Source organism: Conger conger, chromosome 17, assembly GCF_963514075.1.
Source record: "Conger conger chromosome 17, fConCon1.1, whole genome shotgun sequence".
In the NCBI taxonomy this organism is placed as follows: Eukaryota; Metazoa; Chordata; class Actinopteri; order Anguilliformes; family Congridae; genus Conger; species Conger conger.
This window is the reverse complement of record NC_083776.1, coordinates 1,263,771-1,285,421: the sequence shown is the minus strand read 5'-3', so window position 1 is coordinate 1,285,421 and position 21,651 is coordinate 1,263,771. Positions and strand designations below refer to the sequence as shown.

Below are 21,651 nucleotides of genomic sequence, written 5' to 3'. Positions count from 1 at the left end.
TGGATGGGGAAACGCACCAGGTTCTCACACAGATGTGCGTGTGGATGGGGAAACGCACCAGGTTCTCACACAGATGTGCGTGTGGATGGGGAAACGCACCAGTTTATCACACAGATGTGCGTGTGGTTCGGAAAACGCACCAGTTTCTCACGCAGATGTGCGTGTGGATTGGTAAACGCACCAGTTTCTCACGCAGATGTGTGTACGGATCGGGAAACGGTATAGAGGTGGGTTAAGCGGATATTATGTGGCTAAACATGCTGGACATCAATTTTCTTTATCTTTAATTTCTTAGATTTTGCAAAACAGCTGAATTGCTACACCCCTATAAATCCAACCCCTTACCCTAACCACAGAAATCTACCCCTCTCTAACCCTCACACCCTTGTCTAAACAGCCCTCTCTGTTCAGGACATCATTCTTCTGATTGTGGGCATTCCCGATTTCCCTGTGGGGGTAGCAGAGGGATGTGGGGAGGGGAGGGGAGGGGGGGTAACCTAATTTCAGCGCTGCAGAGACCCTCCACCGAGTGAAAACGTCCCAATTTCCACTTCTAAAAATAGCCTTTCCTCCTGTGCGTCAGGAGAGAGGCAGCAGGAGCCCTGCTTTCTGACACGACGTGCTGTTAATAGGACAAGCACACCTTTTACACCGCCAACTGTCTCATGCACACCTTTCACACGACAACCGCCCCCAAACCCACACCTTTCACACGACAACCGCCCCCAAACCCACACCTTTCACACGACAACCGCCCCCAAACCCACACCTTTCACACGACAACCGCCCCCAAACCCACACCTTTCACACGACAACCGCCCCCAAACCCACACCTTTCACACATCAAATGCCCCCAAACCCACACCTTTCACACATCAAATGCCCCCAAACCCACACCTTTAACACTGTCAAACGTTCCCACACCCACACCTTTCACATGACAACCGGCCCATCGGCAACCTTCCCAGATCCCTGTAACCGTGGCAGCCAGGAACAGGGTGAGAGGGAGAGGGAGAGAGAGAGCGAGGGCGAGAGAGAGAGAGAAAGACAGAGAGTGAAAGACAGACAGAGAGAGAGGGCGAGAGAAAGAGAGAAAGACAGAGAGAGAAAGAGAGAAAGACAGAGAGAGTGAAAGACAGACAGAGAGAGGGCGAGAGAGAGAAAGAGAGAGAAAGACAGACAGAGAGAGGGCGAAAGAGAGAGCGAGAGAGCGAGAGAGCAAGAGAGAAAGAGAGAAAGAGAGAGAGAGAGAAAGAGATAACAAGAGAAAGACAGACAGAGAAGGAGAGAGGGCGAGAGAGAGAAAGACAGACAGACAGAGAGAGAGAGGGTGAGAGAGAAAGAGAGAGAGCGAGCAGCTGTGTCTGTCAGCCTGGCCGGAGTCAGTCCTACGCACCGAGCACCTGGTGATAACGGCACACTGAGATAAACCCGGCGCTGGCTGGGGGGCAGTCAAACACACACTCAGCCAAAGCTCCCCATCTCCCATCTCCTCTCACCCCCCCCCAGAGGACAGCGAAATACGACCGCGCTGGCAGCCTGTGACTCATCCACGCGCTGCACCGTCCCCATCATCGTGCGTCTGGTCCCAGGGAACTTGAATGCCCCATACATGCCCATGGCAACAACAACAACCCAACGAGGAAACATCGACTTCATTTCAGATGGGAGTTAAAAAACCGCAGTCTGGTCCGCCCGCCCAACCAGCAGATACGCTCCGGCCACAATGGCCGTGAAACCTGAGCTGGGGTCTGGCAGGTTTGAGTCCCAGCTAGGGGGCACAGCCATTTTAAACTTGAACTTCTGAAACGTGAGCCGCTGAGGTAAATACCCGACCTCAAACGCTGTGCGTTGCGAGTGCCGGGGAACTGGGGATATCTGAGGGCACGGGTCATACGATCACCGAAAGGGTTATCCAAAGGGCCAGTAAACATACCGCACGGCAACAAAAGTATAGGGATAATGGATACATGTAACAGATACAGGCCTGCACGTCAAGGCCTATAGACGTGTCGTAAGCTCTGCCGTTTGTCCCTCTGGAGCCCCGCCCACCCATTGTCAGAGCTCCTTTGATGTGATGTAAAGCAACAGGACGGTTGCTTCTCGTTGTTTTTCCCCGTGTACTGGAGGCACCTCCACCCTCGTGTGGGAAACTGAGCCCCCTGGAACACACAGCTGTGGGGCCCCGAGCAGGAGGTCTGCCCTGACCCACTTTACGGCACGGGACGGTGGCCCCAGCTGACATGGCCTGTCTGGGACCACCATTCCGGGGTCGGATATGAGGAATCCCAGGATCAGCTTTGAGGAATTCTGAATTCTTTCGCGAATTCCGGTCCCAGCTTTGAGGAATGCTGGTACTACCATTACGGAATTCTGGGCCCAGGTTTGATGGAATTCTGGGCCCAAGTAATCTGCTACTTAGAGACAGTTCATAGTTTTGCAGATTTTACAGACCAAATTGTTTTTGAGTTACAAAGTTCATTATTCAGGTGAATTATCAATTCAACTACAGGATGGTCCAGTTAGTAAGCAGAGCTTATGGTGGGAGAATCCGTAAAGGCTGTGGAGCAGAGTTTCTGGTGGTTCTAAAGAATCTCAGGGGTAACGCATTCTCTGGAGAACCCTGGACAGGAACCACAGGGTACCACTGATGTTCTCAGAGCTGGCCAGCGACTGAGGCTAAGGCTCGAACCTTGAGCCATGCCCCGAGGTCAACGGCTTTACTGAGAGGGTGCTTTTCCAAACCTACATACAGACATATACATTACATTAATGGCATTTGGCAGACGCTCTTATCCAGAGTGACGTACAACGAAGAGCATACCCATAACCAGGGATAAGTGCGCTGAAAGACCCTAGAGGGAAGTACAATTTCAACTGCTACCTGCACAACAAAGATAAGGACCAGGGCCTATTTGATCATCAGAATTATTTTTTTTATCGTAGTACCGCAACACGCAAAGTATGACTTATGAGGATGTCCGGTGTGAATCTCATCATGCATTATCTGAGCTGTGTATGTCCCTGTGCGGAAGGTTCTGGATGGTCTGGGGTGGATGTGCTCACCTCCGGTCCTGCCCTGCCCCACCTGCACAGCAGGCCTTAGGCTCTCCTCCTTGTTCAGCAGGTGGGGCATGTGGTAGTAGATATTTGGCACCTGGAGTGGCTTCCTGTGGGCCAGCTCCTTCAGCAGCTTCTGTGTCTCATCTGTGGACAAATATCAAGACAACCTTATGGGACGAATCAATTCGGTCCAGTACAACACTACTACAACACCCTTGCAGGACAAACCAATTCCATCCAATAAAACACTACAACCACCTTGCAGGACAAACCAATTCCATCCAATAAAACACTACAACCACCTTGCAGGACAAACCAATTCCATCCAATAAAACACTACAACCACCTTGCAGGACAAACTATTTCCAAGCAATACAAGATTTGAACAACCTCACAGGACAAATCAGTGCAGTTCAGAATAACATTAAGACCTATAAGGCAGATGTAATGCAGTTAAACATAAAGGTCTTACACCCATAGTGGAGGAAAGAGCACAGGCATTGGTGAGACTTCTCCATCACGTTATGTTTAGTGTGCAGATCATATGGCCTGTTCGGTGCTTGTTGTCATTACTGTGCCCTTTCCTCCACTACGGGTGAGACACCGATAACACCTATGTAATGCAGTTAAACATAAAGGTCTCACACCTGCAGTAATGACAACAAGCACCTAGGGCCAAGTTGTCAGAAGTAGGGCGGTGTGTAGCATAGTGGTTAAGGTAAATGACCGGGACCTGCAAGGTCGGTCGTTCGATCCCCGGTGTTGCCACAATAAGATCCACACAGCCGTTGGGCCCTTGAGCAAGGCCCTTAACCCTGCATTGCGCCAGGGGAGGATTGTCTCCTGCTTAGTCTAATCAACTGTACGTCGCTCTGGATAAGAGCGTCTGCCAAATGCCATTAATGTAATGTAATGCACCTAACAGGCCATATCATCTGCACACTAAACATAACGTGATGGAGAAGTCTCACCGAGCTTGATTTTAGCGCCATCATCTAACGTATGCAAGTCGGCCAAATAACCTGTAATGCCATAACGAACACATTGAATGATCAAAACAAGATATTGAAATAATTTCTGTTTCATTTCAATGAAAATAATTTATCTTTGCACATAGCAAAGAGCCACTCAGGCAAATAAAGCTGTAAATTATTACGGGTCCGTTATTTTTGGGGTAGGAAATACAAAAAAGATTTTTATTCAAAACCTATAAAAGGAAAAACAAATACGATGATTTCTGATCACCAAAAACAAGATAATTAACGAATACCTACAATATCAAATGAGTAAATTAATTCATTATAAACAGGTTACAGAGAGACATGTTTACCATATGTCCTAGAATTATAACACTATGAAGAGGCACCAGTTAGAAAAGTGTAACCAAACAATTCTCGCTGTGCATGACACTAAAATACATTCTTTTATTTCATTATTGATTAATTTCTGTGGCAGCCAATCGGCTAAACTGGAGGAAACTGTTTTTCCTGTTTATGCCAAACTGCGAGACACTGAAGATGCAAATATAATTATGACAAAACTATCAGCTAGCAGGTACACACTGGCATATGCATGTGATGGGACAACTTCCCTGTCCTTTTCCTGATGCATCCCCTGATGCATCCCCTTCAAATGAGCTCTCTTTGAAATTACCTGACTCTTGTCAAAGCGTTTCATTCATTTTCATGAGTAAGAGTAGCTCCAGAAATCAGCTAAAGATAGCAATCTATAGCCATTCTACCTAGCTAAAGGTATGGTTTTTAGACTTACACATATACTAACCCACTGCCATTTCAGACACTAGCGAACTAAATGTAAATATCTAGAACATGACATTTTGTCGGGAGTGCACAGTGATGATGTTTTAGCCGAAGCTACTGCGTGGGTTTGTAATGCTCATCACGAGAAGTATGTCTGCGGTAGTCAGCTCTCTGATATTAAACAGTGTAATTTTTACCGTTTATATCCACCATTTCAAAAAACATTAAATTGTTGTTTTTTTTATAAATAATTATAATTTGTTATTTAGCAAATGCTTTTACCTAAAGCGACTGACAGCTGATTAGACTAAGCAAGGGAAAATTCCCCCAGGAGCAACTCATGATGAACAAAAGCTTCTGTTGCTGCTCAGAAACACTGCGGTGCTTTCCAGTAAGCAGAAAAGATACGACCATCAGCAGCCACATTTCTGGCAACAACAAAAAAAACGAAACAGGAAGTGTGTAAAGGGCTGATAAAGGATCCAACCCAGCAGGCAATGTGGTGTAGAGTTTGAAGCAGGGGAAGGAATCTGCCATTTGTGTGTGTGCGTGTGCATGTTTGTGTGTGAGTGTGTGTGTGTGTGTGTGAGTGTGTGTGTGTGTGTGTGCGTGCGTGTTTGTGTGTGTGTTTGTGTGTGTGTGTGTTTGTGAGAGAGTGTGTGTGTGTGTGTGTGCGTGTGTGTGTGAGAGAGTGTGTGTGTTCGTGCGCGTGTGTGTGGATACAATGCAAACAAAGAATTAATAGCAGTAACTTCCAAACAATAACATTTCTTGGAATTTGTATGTTAAATCCGTTTGCAAAAATGACATGACACCTCCTGAACGCATTAGGATGCTTTAGACAAACTCATCCATAGCAAACAAGCTTGGTCTGAGACTGTCTGGAATGGCTGGGCTGGTTAAACTGCTAAACTACTACACTGCTATGTAAAACAGTGTAGTCAGCCTTGGAACTATTCTATTAACATAAAAATATATGGGGGAGAACGAGTAACTTGGCATGCTCATAACCACTGAAAAAGCAAGGCATCCTAACGTTACCCAACACTCCACAATCGTCATCTGACCAGTCATCTCCAACGCTAATGCCATGTGATCCCCAGTCTCATGAGGTGATTACAAAAGTCTACTTATTTATATGGAAGCTGACAGGAAAAGATTTTAGCTAGCTAACACAGTCTGCCTATGTTTGTTTGTGGCTCGTGTTTAAACTTATCTACAGCTACGTTCGGCCATAGTTCATGGAAATGATAAGGTGGTATTTTGTTGAAAAACATTGCTTTGGTGAAAAATTGTTACATGCATCACATTTTACCCACATTATACCAATACTGGTCCAGGCGTGCGTTTGTGTGTGGGTATGTGTGTGTGTGTGTGGAAACACAGCTTGTGTGCATGTGTGTACATGCGGATGTGTTTGTGCGTCTGTGCGTCTGTGTATGTGTGTGTGTTTGTGTGTATGTGTAGGAATACAGCCTGTGTGCATGTGCGTACATGCGGATGTGTTTGTGCGTCTGTGTGTGTGTGTGTTTGTGTGTTTGTGTGTGAGTGTGTGTGTGTGTGTGAGTGTGTGTGTGTGTGTGTGTGTTTGTGTGTGAGTGTGTGTGAGTGTGTGTGTGTGCGTCTGTGTGTGTGTGTTTGTGTGTGAGTGTGTGTGAGTGTGTGTGTGTGTGTGTGAGTGTGTGTGTGTGTGTGTTTGTGTGTGAGTGTGTGTGAGTGTGTGTGTGTGTGTGTGAGTGTGTGAGTGTGTGTGTGTGTGTGTGTGAGTGTGTGTGTGTGTGTGAGTGTGTGAGTGTGTGAGTGTGTGTGTGTGTGTGTGTGTGTGAGAGTGTGTGTGTGTGTGTGTTTGCACTCTGTACTCACGGGAGAAGTTTGTGAGCGCGTCCTTGCTGCCATTGGTCTCTGCGATGGCGCGTTTGAACTGCTCCAGGATGCTGTTGAGCTCCGAGGATCGCTGCAGTGTCCTGTGCTCCGCCACACGGAGGCGCTCTCGCAGGGCGTGGAACTCCCGCTGGTACGCTATCAGCTCCTCTGCAGAGAGACGGAGATGCTAATGCTATCAGCTCCTCTGCAGAGAGACAGAGATACTAATGCTATCAGCTCCTCTGCAGAGAGACAGAGATGCTAATGCTATCAGCTCCTCTGCAGAGAGACAGAGATACTAATGCTATCAGCTCCTCTGCAGAGACAGAGATGCTAATGCTATCAGCTCCTCTGCAGAGACAGAGATGCTAATGCTATCAGCTCCTCTGCAGAGAGACAGAGATACTAATGCTATCAGCTCCTCTGCAGAGAGACAGAGATGCTAATGCTATCAGCTCCTCTGCAGAGAGACAGAGATGCTAATGCTATCAGCTCCTCTGCAGAGAGACAGAGATGCTAATGCTATCAGCTCCTCTGCAGAGACAGAGATGCTAATGCTATCAGCTCCTCTGCAGAGAGACGGAGATGCTAATGCTATCAGCTCCTCTGCAGAGAGACGGAGATGCTAATGCTATCAGCTCCTCTGCAGAGAGACGAAGATGCTAATGCTATCAGCTCCTCTGCAGAGAGACGGAGATGCTAATGCTATCAGCTCCTCTGCAGAGAGACAGAGATGCTAATGCTATCAGCTCCTCTGCAGAGAGACGGAGATGCTAATGCTATCAGCTCCTCTGCAGAGAGACGGAGATGCTAATGCTATCAGCTCCTCTGCAGAGAGACAGAGATGCTAATGCTATCAGCTCCTCTGCAGAGAGACGGAGATGCTAATGCTATCAGCTCCTCTGCAGAGAGACAGAGATGCTAATGCTATCAGTGCCTCTGCAGAGACAGAGATGCTAATGCTATCAGCTCCTCTGCAGAGAGACAGAGATGCTAATGCTATCAGCTCCTCTGCAGAGAGACAGAGATGCTAATGCTATCAGCTCCTCTGCAGAAAGACAGAGATGCTAATGCTATCAGCTCCTCTGTATCAGCTCCTCTGCGGAGAGACAGAGATGCTAATGCTATCAGCTCCTCCGCAGAGAGAGACAGAGATGCTAATATAGAGACAGAGGCAAATATATGGATGATTCTACATACACATTTTATGATACTTGTAAGTTCTGGCCAATCAGTGCCACAATGGACTACGAGGTAGAAGAGAAAACCAACAGTATTTACAGACCTTAAGGGCCATATATCAATAGCCCTGGTGGATTAACCCCCTGGGAAAATCCCACAAAAGGAAAAAAAACCTTCAAGTGAATCCTTGGACACAGCCGGCACAGACAGCAATGAGCCAGGAAGGGCTGGGATTGGCCAGGCCAGGGAGGACATATCAGGGGGCGTCAACCACAGCCCTCGGTCACCACGGAAACCAAATGGACTGACAGGGAGTGCCTCAGGAGAGAAGGTGAAGGAGGAAGACGACTGTGTCAAGCAAACAGTGAAGGTGAGGACGATGAAGAAGAGGACGAAGAAGAGGAAGGCACGATGACAGACGCATTGCACAACACCTTCCAAAGTTTCACTTGGATTGTCATGGATGTGACCTGTAGCTTGTATCATGTTGCACCTTATTGATTAGGCCAGCGAGTTGTCATGGGTTGGACTGTATTGGTTTTGCCTATCATAGGGGGACTGTCCTACTGCCCAGCAGAACAACACAATCATCTCAACCAGCAAAAGTTAAAGAGGTCAGGGGCACCGTGACATAATAATACCAACCCTAGCCCCCCAGGACTGCTCATCACTCTGCAGACACTATCACTTCCATTCATGTAGAAGGTACTTCTGACAACAAGATCTACGTATCTTCCATCGGGGCTAAAGGGGGGACAGTTATTCAAGTTCTGCGAACTGTGCGAGTGGAAAAACAGCATTTCTTTCTTTTTTTTTTTTATGCACAGAGACAAAGGACACCACTTCCGCCCTCAGGCTTGTTGTGGTTCTGCACCATCACCACCGAAGCTGCGTCACCAATCCAGACCCAGAAACAGGGCGAAGCTGGGCTTTTGCGTCAAACTACAAGGTGGCACTAATTCAGGGTAAATTCCATCTTCTGTCGTTTTCTCTGAAACTCTTCAGAAGAGCTCAGCGTTTCCTGTGACGCGGGGTTCTGCGTTCTGTACAGGAAGGGAGGAAATGACGGTGTGTCCGTGTGTCTGTCTGTACGTGCGTGGCGAAGAAAAGGAGGCGTCCTTCAACCTGACAGGAGGTGTTCGTGGTCCAACACCACCTCTGACGAGTTGCAAGAGCAGACTGTCGTCCAAGACCGTCATCTAAACTTGGTGACTGACAGTTTGAGGGCACGCTCGTGTCAGCCGTACAGTGACAGATGACAGATGCTCGCGCTTTCTCTCTCTCAGGCAGACAGACAGACAGATAGACAACCATCTTGTCAGCTGTCAGGAAGCCAGTAAAGTGGCTCAGAGCTGTTCCGTCTGTCCGTCTGTCCGCCCACGTCTCTCCATGGCCGCCTTGGAGGGGGGCCCCAGCAGACCCTGCGGTTCTCCAGGACCAGGGTTTGGGGCTCCAGCAGACCCTGCGGTTCTCCAGGACCAGGGTTTGGGGCCCCAGCAGACCCTGCGGTTCTCCTAAAGACACTTTGATATAACTGGGGCTGGATGGACCCTCACCAAACTGGACATGTGTGGAAATTAGACAGGAGTAGAAGGATGTTGAGCAGAGATGAGATCATTACATTACATTACATAATTGGCATTTGGCAGACGCTTTTATCCATCCAGTTGTTTAGACTAAGCAGGAGACAATCCTCCCCTGGAGCAATGCAGGGTTAAGGGCCTTGCTCAAGGACCCAACGGCTGTGCGGATCTTATTGTGGCTACACCGGGGACCGAACCACTTGACCTTACGTGTCCCAGTCATGTACCTTAACCACTACGCTACAGGCCGCCCTGTTCAGATCAGAAACACAAGGTCAGAACAGGATTCACAGGATTCACTGTCATACACAGGATTGCCCCCCCCTCCCCCATTCTGCTTCAGGCAAACGTCCTTTGATGTGATTTTTGGAAGCTATGACTCACAGAGAGAGGGGCGCAGCAGTGCCCACGTATGATCAGAGGCGATGGAAACAGGTGGTCAGAAGAGAGCAGTTTTCTAGCATCGAGGCCGTCCTCCAATCAGCTCTTCAGAAGCTCTTCAGAAGCTCTTCAGAAGCTCTTCTTCTGTTCACATGTACTGCTGTCGCTTGTTGCACACACACGTCAGTTGATCAGGTTTCAAAAAATATATGTATAAAAAAATGCAGAACATATGCAGTCCCAGCCACTAAAACTTGCTCGGTCATATCCCTGAAGGAAATGGCAGGATATGACTGCAGCCATACGCCGGCTATCAATCCCTGTGTTTTATGCTCAATTTCCTTTTCCAGTTTCCTGTGAATAGAACATACTGGTCATAAAAAACTAAAAACCCAATGATCAACAGCCCCCAGCTCCCCCCCGACCCTCAGATCAATGCTCACATGGATGTGTGGGCTGAACTGACTGAAGCCAGATTAGCAGTTGGTCTCGATGGGGCTGTGAACGGATGCTTTGGAGCTGGTCAACAAACCGGTCAGCCCCTCCGTCAGCCATGCTCACTGCAGTGAAGCCACCTGAGATTCCAACATCCGGCATAAAAAGGTACAGGTCACTCAGCGAGCTGAGCAAGGCTATCCCTGTTCCTGGAGAGCCGCAGGGTCTGCTGGGGTCCCCAACCCCGGTCCTGGAGCGCCTTTTGTGTTTGCCTGAACAAACTACTAAAAAGAACATTTAGTTAAATCAATGACAGTGGTTAACTTAGTGCTGAGTAACCTCAAGGCTGGGGTGGCTATTCAGGACCAGGGTCGGGGAACCCCAGCAGACCTTGCTTCATCAAAGACACTTTGGTTGGAGCCTCACCAGACTGGAGGAGTGTGGAAAAGGTTATGCAGAGATGAGATCAGAGACGCAGGCAGGACACTGCCAGTCAGACGGTCCCCATTAGGATAGCTGAACGGGGAAAGTGTGACTGTGTGGGAAAGGGCATATCACGCAGGGCAGAAGTGAAAGCTTCCTCTGACACACGCCACACAAAGAAGCGCTGATGTCAGTATGTGGCACTGAGAATACGACAATGCACTCACCCACGCAATCCTGTACACGCACACGCACACGCACGCACACACGCACACACGCACACACAAACTAAAAACTGCCTTGAATCAGATGAGGAAGAACCACCCAGAAGCCACGTGGGATGCAACATGAAATCTGCACAGCAGGAGCAGAGAAACGGACGGAATCCATGCAGCGTGGCAGCAGGATCAGGACCCCAGGAGGGTGTTTAGAGACAGGTGCTGAAGCAGCTCTGGGGGGGGGTGTAACTCAGAGGCAAACTGCAGGAAACGGTGGCTCTATCACTGCACCACCCCCCCTTCCTCAACCAGCTCCAACTACCTCCTCTGCCACCCCACCTTTCATAAAATGTGGCCCACATCAGGGGGAGGGGTAAAGAGAGGGACAGTATTCACCCAAAGGGGTGTGTGTGCGTCTGTGTGCGTCTGTGTGCGTCTGTGTGCGTCTGTGTGCGTCTGTGTGCGTCTGTGGGGGGGGGGGGGGTATAAGGTGCTCAAGCAAAAATAAAAACACAAATAAAAAGCAGGCCCATCGTCACACTGCATACAGCAGCAGCCTTGTGCAGAGGAATGCACTGCTACGCTGTGACTATCATGACAAGATCCAGGATGGGCAAAAATAAACTACAAGGCACTTCACGACAAAATACAAAAAACTGCAGAAGACCTTCCACAAAAAAATTTATAAAATAAAATAAAATTTAAAAAAAAGGTTCCATACAAACATATCTGACATACACACGTTTGAAATGCTGATGGGCCCTGGGTACTGTACTTCTCCATGCCTGAGGAAGGGTAGTAAACCATTAATAATTTAACGCACATATTTAAAGGGTTATTCTTCCTCTTTTCCCCGCCAGAGAGGCGTTCCCCTCCATCCATCTCTTCAGAAGCCGCCCTGCTTCGACAGCAATTTTCAGGAAGTGGACTCGTGGGAAAGCTGCGGAGAGCTCAGCGGACCTTTATCTCAGGCCGGTCGGACCCCAGACTCTCACAGAGCTCTGGAGCGGAAAAAGCTACCGTGACCGGTTCCGATTGGTTGTGCAGAGCTGAAGCTGGCTTCATGTTACATCATCACAACAGTTGAGTTGGCTCGGATGGTCTCATCGCTCCAGGCATGACGAATGAAGCAAGCTTTGACCCAGCGAGTCATTGCAACCAGAACAAACTGCTTTGGGATGAGTGAGGAGGGTCTGTGAGCCCCAGAATGGGCAGAGCCAGGAGGGGAAGTAACTGAGTCTCAGGACTTCACACTCGAGAGCAAAGTTACGGCTGCTTCAAATCAACGGGCTCATCGCCATCACTTATTTCTCTCCACTCTTTTCCTTTCCATGTTCCTGATCCGGAAATAGATCGAGGTTCACCATCTTTTAAGGACTTTCCAACCCCTTAAATATTCTCAGAGCTAGGAAGAAGATAGGAATCCCATCAACTCTCCATCCTTCTAACCCTCTCATCTCTCCATCCTTCTAACCCGGTCACCTCCCCATCTTTCTAACCCTCTCATCTCTCCATCCTTCTAACCAAATCATCTCTCCATCCTTCTAACCCGGTCACCTCTTCATCCTTCTAACCCAATCATCTCTCCTTCTTTCTAACCCAGTCATCTCCCCATCCTTCTAACCCAATCATCTCCCCATCCTTCTAACCCAATCATCTCCCCATCCTTCTAACCCAATCATCTCCCCATCCTTCAAACCCAGTCACCACTCCATCTTTCCACCTCACTCAGATGGGAGGAGGAGGAGGAGGAGCAGGCCACCGAGGAGCAGGCTGAGTGACAGGCTTGGGGGCGGGGCACAGTTCTGTCTCCGAAGGGCTCGTCGCCTCCGCGTCTCAATCCGACAGAAATGTCAGGCGCCGCGGAACATGCCGGAGAGGCGCTGGCCCCCTCCTCCAGCGAGGCCCAGACAAAGCGGGGATTGACTTTCTGCTCCCGAAATGTCAAGCCTCGCCCCTGCCGGGGGAACCGGGGGAGTCGGCTGCAAACTAGAGAGGACACATTTCAGTGTTTCCACAGACGGTCTTACAGACCGCTTCCCGGGGGGGCTCCCAGACCTGGGTCACGGGTTTAGTGGAGATTTGTTAAGTGTGTACTTCCATTCTCGCAGGGCCTTGTTGCCACCCATTACACTGGCGAAATTACCCCGACGATGTGTTTCCCCTACCATTACCAGCCAAACTCACGTAGCTGACAGGGAAACAAATATGTTTAGCAATGGCAGCCCTGATATTATGTGGGTGCAATTAGTTACCGCCCAAGGATGGCACACTTATTCTGTGATCTCACTGTGCTACTTATTTTGTTTTCGTTTTTAAAAAAAACAGCTAGTCAATGCAGTTTGAACAGAAATAAGCATCATGAGAACCACAATGACCTTGATCCATCGCGCCTGCAGACACGCAAGTAAGTTTTCGGTTTCCGCTAACCCTGCCAAGCCCCTCCCTCTGACCCCCTAACCCTGCCAAGCCCCTCCCTCTGACCCGCTAACCCTGCCAAGCCCCTCCCTCTGATCCCCTAACCCTGCCAAGCCCCTCCCTCTGACCCGCTAACCCTGCCAAGCCCCTCCCTCTGACCCGCTAACCCTGCCAAGTCCCTCCCTCTGATCCCCTAACCCTGCCAAGTCCCTCCCTCTGACCCCCTAACCCTGCCAAGCCCCTCCCTCTGACCCGCTAACCCTGCCAAGTCCCTCCCTCTGATCCCCTAACCCTGCCAAGCCCCTCCCTCTGCCCCGCTAACCCTGCCACGCCCCTCCCTCTGACCCGCTAACCCTGCCAAGTCCCTCCCTCTGCCCCTCTGCCCCGCTAACCCTGCCAAGTCCCTCCCTCTGACCCGCTAACCCTGCCAAGCCCCTCCCTCTGACCCGCTAACCCTGCCAAGCCCCTCCCTCTGACCCGCTAACCCTGCCAAATCCCTCCCTCTGACCCGCTAACCCTGCCAAGCCCCTCCCTCTGGAGCAGCGAGTCAATTATGGATCGAACCCCGGTCCTCGGTGTGCAACTGCAACGAACTGCAACCGCAAGTCCGCTGCATGTCAGCCTATTTTTTGTAGAAGGCAGTGACTGAGGCAACCTGATTGAGGTTTCACAGCAGTGCACCCCCGGTGGTGAAGGTCTGTAATGACGGCACTCGCCAGGGAAGGTTATCTGAGGCTCGTTCGGAGGCGATCTCCCCCCCCAATGGGGCAGCCATAGCTCCCGGGGCAGTAGCTGGAAGGGTACGAGTGATTACAGTGGCTCTGCATTGAACCAGAGCAGAGGAACACACAAACGCTCACTGCACTTTGATCCCTGTTCTTTACGCTCGGTGTTTGCACTGCAAATCTATCAGGATAAAAGTGTCGGCTAAATGGCAGTGAGGGGAATTAAGGGGAACGCAGACTGTGCATCACTGCCGTCCTGACCTGCCTACCTGCCTGCCTACCTACCCCGACCACAAACCCATCCCCACAGCGGGGAAGGGGAACTTCCAGTTAAACAGGATGTTGCTGTGCGCATTAAAATGAAGCTTCACTGTCATTTTTCAGAAAGAATATTACATTACATTACATTACATTAATGGCGTTTGGCAGACGCTCTTATCCAGAGCGACGTACAACAAAGTGCATACCCATAACCAGGGATAAGTGCGCTGAAAGACCCTAGAGGGAAGTACAATTTCAACTGCAACCTGCCAACAAAGATAAGGACCAGGGCCTATTTGAATATTTATTTTTATTATAATTTTTTTTTTAAACAAACAAACAAACAAACAAACAAACAAAGCAAAAGTATGACCAACCCCCTTAACTAGCCAAACACTGCTTACCTAGCCAAACTAAAAATACTGATACACAAAAAAGTAAATCACAGAAAGACAACCATTAAGGTTCACAGGGAGGTAGGGGGGGATGGGGAGAGGTGCTGCTTGAAGAGGTGCGTCTTCAGCTTGCGCTTGAAGGTGGGAAGAGATTCTAGAGTTCTGACCTCAATGGGGAGTTTGTTCCACCACCGTGGAGCCAGAACAGACAGTAGTCATGAGCGTGAGGTGGAAGTTCGGAGGGGGGGAGGTGCCAAGCGGCCTGTGGAGGCTGAATGAAGAGGTCTGGCAGGGGTGTAGGGTCTGATGATTTTTTGTAGATAAGCTGGGGAAGACCCCTTAACTGCTTGGAAGGCTAGCACCAATGTTTTGAATTTGATGCCAGCCATGACAGGCAGCCAGTGGAGGTGGCAGGGGGGTGACGTGTGAGTATTTGGGAAGGTTGAAGACCAGACGAGCTGCTGCATTCTGGATAAGCTGGAGGGTGACTATGTTGGGTCATAATAACCCATGCCAGAGACTGTTGTACGACAGACACTCTCTCACACACTCACACACTCACACACTCACACACTCACACACTCACACACTCACACACTCACACACTCACACACTCACACACTCACACAGTAAAGTACAGGCAGGATTCCAAAGCTCCCATCAGCAATTGATTTGTCTAAACCCCAGAGATCGCTGCCCTGGTGTGTGTGTGTGTGTGTGTGTGTGTGTGTGTGTGTGTGTGTGTGTGTGTGTGTGCTTTCAGTAAACTGCAGGTAGGAGCACCTGTAAGCGGTGACAGAGATGGGATGGGTCAGCAGTGCTGCAGTCACCTTCAGGGGTCAGGGATACTGACATCAAAAATAACTTTTTCCTCAATTTAATCAATTCTGCATAGCCATAATAACACGTCTTGCAGTACAGATCCCATAAATCATGCAGTTGCCTTGCTTGGCAAAGGCACTATTCATATTAATTATCAATAACCACGGTTAACTTGACTAGCTAGCTCGTGGGCTAGTATAGAATAAGACTAAAGTAGGCAAACCTAACTACTTGATATAAAGTAGCTTATTCTTTTTTTGAGCATCGTAAGTCTTGTTTCAACTGAGATTTGTTTTATGACAGAGCAAGAGTACACAGAAATTCATAGAATTGTGACCTGTTAGGCTATCTACGGACGTGGATCAACAGCAGTGTGTATCCACAACAAGTGGGCAACTATTTAACCCATTCAATATAACAGCGCCCAGTTCTTCAGCTAAGGGGTCACCAGAGAATGAACACGGGCAACGCTAAAACTGCGCACCTGCGTATACAATATAAAATACAAAGGATAAACACCAGCAGCCAAAAGGACAGGCGAGTGAGAGTGAGAGGGTAAAAGGGCCTTTGAGGAAAAACACTACATATCCCACAATGCACTGCCAAACAACATCAGTGAAGAGAAGCACTCCACACAGAACGTTGGAAAGAGAGAGACGGAGTGAGAGAGAGAAACACAGAAAGAGATGAAAAACAGAGAGAGGGGGGGGGAAAAGGGAGTTAAAATAAAGAGGAGAGGGGGAGAGAGAGAGCAGATAAATATTTATTTGGGGGGGTGTTAGTGAGACAGTGTGTGTACATCCATTCAGGGCCAGTGCATTGATTACTTCATTTGGGTGAATTCACTCCAGGGCGTTCAGTCGATGCCCTGTTTGCTGATACTGAGTTCAGGACGGGTGGCATGGAGGGACTGCCCCCCTCCCCCATTACTGAGCGAGTGCTCGCCCACACATTTTGAAAAAGATGAAATGGGTGATCAGCAGCTCATTCCCACTGAGGTGAGTTTGCCTCTGCAAAGCCCACGTTCAGTGCACTTGGCTCTGATGATGCTGAAAAATTAATTCAGCCAGGGTGAGGGGTAGGAGCTGAATTCAGTCTACCATCATCAACATCTCCAAACCCAGGGCCAGACAGCGTTATCCATTTCTTTAGCTGAGACGGCAATGCACAGATAGATACACAGCAGTACTTGCTGTTTGTTAAGAACAGTGGTCAGCGGGGCTATGAGCTGTGTCGTGGGTGGGGCTGATGTCTTCGGTCCTTGCACTGCTGTCCAATGAAGCGGACGCATCAATAACTCCCCCCCCCCCCCCCCGTGTTCTGTGATATGCATCCATGACTGCTGGTCGTGAGGAGTGCCCGTCAAACCCTGGACCTGTGCCGAGTTCCCTCACTGAAGGAGCAGGAAGGGCATCGTTTTGTAAATTGGCACAATTACCCAGGCATGGGACGGAAGTGCCCATTTTTCAGATGAGCCTGGAACACGGGTTTACCGCATGCGCACGCACGCACACACGCGCACACGCACACACGCACACACGCACACACGCACACACGCACACACGCATGCAAGCACACACGCACACACCCACACGTCTCGTGCTTAGCTTGCATGCAGCACTGTAAACAGAACCCCAATTTAAGCAGAACTTAAATTTAGGTGGAGTTGTAGCACTGTTTACAGGAATGAACAGGAAGAGATGCACTCCCTCCCCCACCAGACCAGAAATCAAATGAAATCATAATTCTCCAGAACTGCCATTCCCTGCAGACCCTGGTCAGCCGGAACGGAGCGGGGTTGTTGGGGCAGCCAGAACGCAGAGGGGTGTTGGGGCAGCCAGAACACAGCAGGGTGTTGGGACAGCCAGAACACAGAGGGGTGTTGGGACAGCCAGAACACAGAGGGGTGTTGGGGCAGCCAGAACACAGCAGGGTGTTGGTGGAATGCAGTCTAGCAGAGAGGGGCACAGAGAGGGTGCCTGGGGGGGGGGGGTGAAAGCTTCATTCACTGGCCGAGGCTTCGACCTGCAAGCTCAAGCTCAGATCAGTGAGAGGCACACTGGGGTAGTGGGGACACTGGGGTAGAGGGCACACTGGGGTAGGGGGCACACTGGAGGGGCGGGGACACTGGGGTAGAGGGCACACTGGGGTAGGGGGACACTGGGGTAGAGGGCACACTGGGGTAGAGGGCACACTGGGGTAGAGGGCACACTGGGGGAGCAGGCACACTGGAGGGGAGACCCCGTTTCTCCCTGTACAAGCTTCAGACCAGCAGCCGGGGGCCCCACACGGTTAAGGCACTACGCTGTGGGGCATGGATGAGCGTGGGACTGGAGATCTCAGCCAGGCGGGCGGGCTGTGCGTTAACGTTTTTACACAGTGTCAAGTGCTGAAGAGAGCAGTGTGACTGAGCTTCACCAAACTACTTTCACTGATTCCATCAAACTTCCAATCACCAGAAAGCTAGTGTTGTTTTCACCCAGAGCTTAAAGCGGAAAGAACAAAAAAACAACTAAAGTAGAAGTCGTGGTATGGTGTACCGGTCCGTTCCAGGCGATTTAAACCCCTGGCACTATCACAGACACCATTCTCTTACTGGGGAGATAATATAATCGGACAGGGGCCAAAAGGAGTACTGGGAGCTTAAAATAAGTGCTGGTATGCAGGAAAAAGTCATTGGTACTCCAAATACCTGCTGGTACTGTGAACAGGTAGGTACCAGCCCGCTTCAAGCACTGTTATCAACTAGATTACAATGATAACGTCTGTAGAACTGAAAGAGGATCCACCATCATATGTTTGGGAATGTCACGCCAAACAGCCAAAGGAATGCCATAAAAGAGAATTATATAGGCATGAAAGCATTAAAAAATACTCATAATAATAACAACAACATGGGACTACTGTACTGGCAGGCCAAGTATGTCAAGTCAGCACCCCTCCTCTAACGGTCTTTTGGTTTGTAAGTGCAATGCTGTTGCCAATGCTCGCTAACTGAAAACAGATGTTAGGAAATGACACTTTAAAAGTTGAAGGATGTTTTCTTCACAGCCGAAGCCCATGTTCTTTGGCGAAACGCCATCAAATTTATTTAACATTACCTCGATTCTTAGCACCGATGTAGATACATATTTGTTGAAGACAAGCTGAAATCGAAATTCACTTTTTCCTCAATTTAGTCAATGCTTCATAACCATGCGAACACATCTATATACAGTATATATCCCTTAAGACATTTTATGTCATTGTGGGCATGTACAGTACTGTGCAAAAATCTTGGGCACCTGTGCAACATTCTGTACAGATAAGATTCTTTCAAAAATAATTCAATCAAGTTTTTCTGTAACAAGTAGTCAATTGCTTACAGAAATGTTACTTTTTTAATTAAATACAAAAATGTGTCTGTAAAATTACATCTTTTGGAAAATGAATATTTGGAACTCTCAAATGTGTTCTTTTATACTAACACACACACAAAAATAAACATATATATATATATATACAATAAAGTCTGGGGTGCCCAAGACTTCTGCACAGTACTGTATGTCACTCAAATATCTGCCGATTTTCCATTCTCCGCCAATCAACATCAGTTTCACACAGCCGCAAAAAATCCTCATTTGACATTAGTCAAATCGACTACCCGCCCTTCGACAATTCCCCTTAAGATCATACCTTGGAAGCTTGTAGCACTATGGGATATATTTTTCTCTTCTGTATCCTGTGCCTTTGAACACCAATAACCGTGGGCTTCCCGCGTTTAATGGCGGTTCACATGGGTGCATCACAAGCCACGCGCGCGCGTTTCAACAACGGGAAGCGAGTCGGTCAGAGGGTAACGGACACTGACCGTCCTCGGCCTCCCCGCAAGGTCCGGAGGAAAAGGCTACAAAGACTCTGTAGCGTTTACACCCAGTTCTACAGAACCAACAAGCAAATGCGGGAGGTCGTCAGGAAGTCCTCGCACATGAACACAAAATGGCAGCACACAGAGCAGGGCTCCCATTCAGCCCCATACCAGTCACGCCAGCACACAATGTGAGAAAATACACCGGTATCATTCCCCGTCCTGCCTGAAAGTACGGGCGCGCGTAGATCAGTCGGCCATGAGTCACTGCACACCTCCTCAGTGGCGAGGGAGGTCAGAGACCGATGTGGGAGCGAGAGGCGGGGAGCGAGAGGAGGGGAGCGGAGACGCAGCGCGGCTATTGGCTCCCGTGCTGACGGTCCGGGGCGGATCATCTCTCCCGGCCCGCTGGAGCGGTCCCGTTTCCCCGGCCGATTGAGCGTCGCTCACGGAGGAACGCACTCGGGAATAGGCAGCAGCCCAGCCCCCATAACTCCCTGATCGGATCCAGGATACACTGGAAATCGTCACTGCATGGAGCTTCGCCGGATCTTAGTGCGTGAGCCCCGGGAGATGAAGCCCGTCTGTCCCATGACTTTCGGTGCGGTGTGAAAGCCAGACGCTCGTGAGCCTTTGGGTTTTCTGCCAGCTTGCGGCCTAACATTAAGAAAACTAACATTTACACAGAAGAGGAAGCATTTCATTCAGCGCTTGGAGAATACAAATGTGGGGTTGTTTTTTTGTTTTTTTATAGGTATGCAATATTTGTCATTGAAGGTAACAGAAGATTCAAAGACGACATTAATCAAAAAGTACATGCCTGGTTCCTGACTTTCATTTTACCACGTAACCAAAGTAAGGATGCAAATCCAGCAATTCAAATGATTGACTCGCTGTACAAATTACTCACTCGCTGTTCAAAAGCCAACCTGGAACACACGCACGTAGTCAGCTATCGAACACAACCAAATTGAAGTTCAACTTTTCAACAAGTTCAACAAGAGGCAGCTTGTAACCAAGAGACCAAGGAACATGACTGGGACCCGGAAGGTTGGTGGTTCAAGCTTCGGTGTAGCCGCGATAAGATCAGCACAGCTGCTGGGCCCTTGAGCAAGGCCCTTAACCCCACATTACTCCAGGGGGGTGTACTGTCTCCCGCTTAGTCTAATCACCTGTAAGTCGCTTTGGATAAAAGCATCAGCACAGGCACAGTCAGCTACGGAACACGAGCACATCCAAGTTCAACTGATCAGAAAGTTAAACTAGGATACAAGGATCAGCTAAATAACCATTTAAATGAACTGTGAGGGAAATCAGGAGGAAAGGGGCTCTTGGTTTGAGAAAGTGTCCAAAGTACGAAGGAGCAAAAAACAAGCAGATTCGGACGCTCACGAGTGCAGGACGAAACAAATTGCCCACTCATGTCACGCACACACGCACCCCCCAACCACTCTTTAGTGTCTGAGGTTTCTGCAATTCTGCCAATCCGATTGGTTCTCCCTGAGGCTTGGAGAGTACAGTGATGTTTACAGGGTGACTGGTCAGAATCACGGCCTCCAATTGCCTTGGCGATCTGAGGAACCGATGCAGTGGCTGAAATTATCGCTCCAGTGTTCTCTAGCACATCACATGTACTTTTCATTATTCACCATGATGTCCAATAAATACACTGGTGCGCTAGACAACACCGTCAGATTACAGTTACAGTAGGCAGAGTGCGCTTGGCACCTTTTTCTTTCTTATTGGCTCAGACCGTACCAACCTGTGGTAACTTTTATTGACCGAGCCCCACCGTCCCGCATCTCATTTAGTCTACAGTACACAAGTTTGGAGGAAGTGTGTCCGTCTGGTCAGGTTTATAGCATGAGAAATGAGCTTATACAAACAGAACCTGCAGGAGTTTCTGACAGCTTGATTGTGTGTCAGCCTCCCTTTCTTCCAGGTTTGAGGAATAAAACCGCATCACCGGACCTGTGGGCCATATGATAAATAAGATAACTGAACACATTCAGGACAAACTTGTTTTTTTTCTTTGTCGTTCTGGTGAAGGCTTCCAGTAGCCGAAACAATTAACACTGTTGTTGGATCCTGGATCCTGGATCCTGGAGGGTGTCTCATCCGTTCACAGGTCCAGCTCACAACTGTGCCTTGAGCTAATGCGTTGGCGTGCGTGCGTGCGTGCGTCTCTGGACATTTCAAAATGGTTGGTGAACCTTGCGTTTGCGGACTAGAATCTTCATGTAATTATACAAACACAGCCTCTGCATCAGGACAA

General features: G+C 49.0%; 1 protein-coding gene across 3 annotated transcripts in view; it reads right to left on the bottom strand.

Annotated features, from left to right (window-relative positions):
• The window catches only part of mgat4a (alpha-1,3-mannosyl-glycoprotein 4-beta-N-acetylglucosaminyltransferase A), a 46,783-nt gene that overhangs the window by 22,692 nt on the left and 2,440 nt on the right, over positions 1–21,651 (bottom strand). For 2 of the 3 annotated variants that reach the window (XM_061225994.1, XM_061225993.1), the window contains 2 exons: positions 6,687–6,854; positions 3,067–3,207 (listed from right to left, as the gene is read on the bottom strand). In XM_061225994.1, coding sequence (XP_061081978.1) covers positions 3,067–3,207; positions 6,687–6,854 — 309 coding nt within the window. Of the gene's footprint in view, positions 1–3,066; positions 3,208–6,686; positions 6,855–8,041; positions 9,389–21,651 lie in introns of those variants that run through there. The other variant, XM_061225992.1, reaches the window with a different exon arrangement.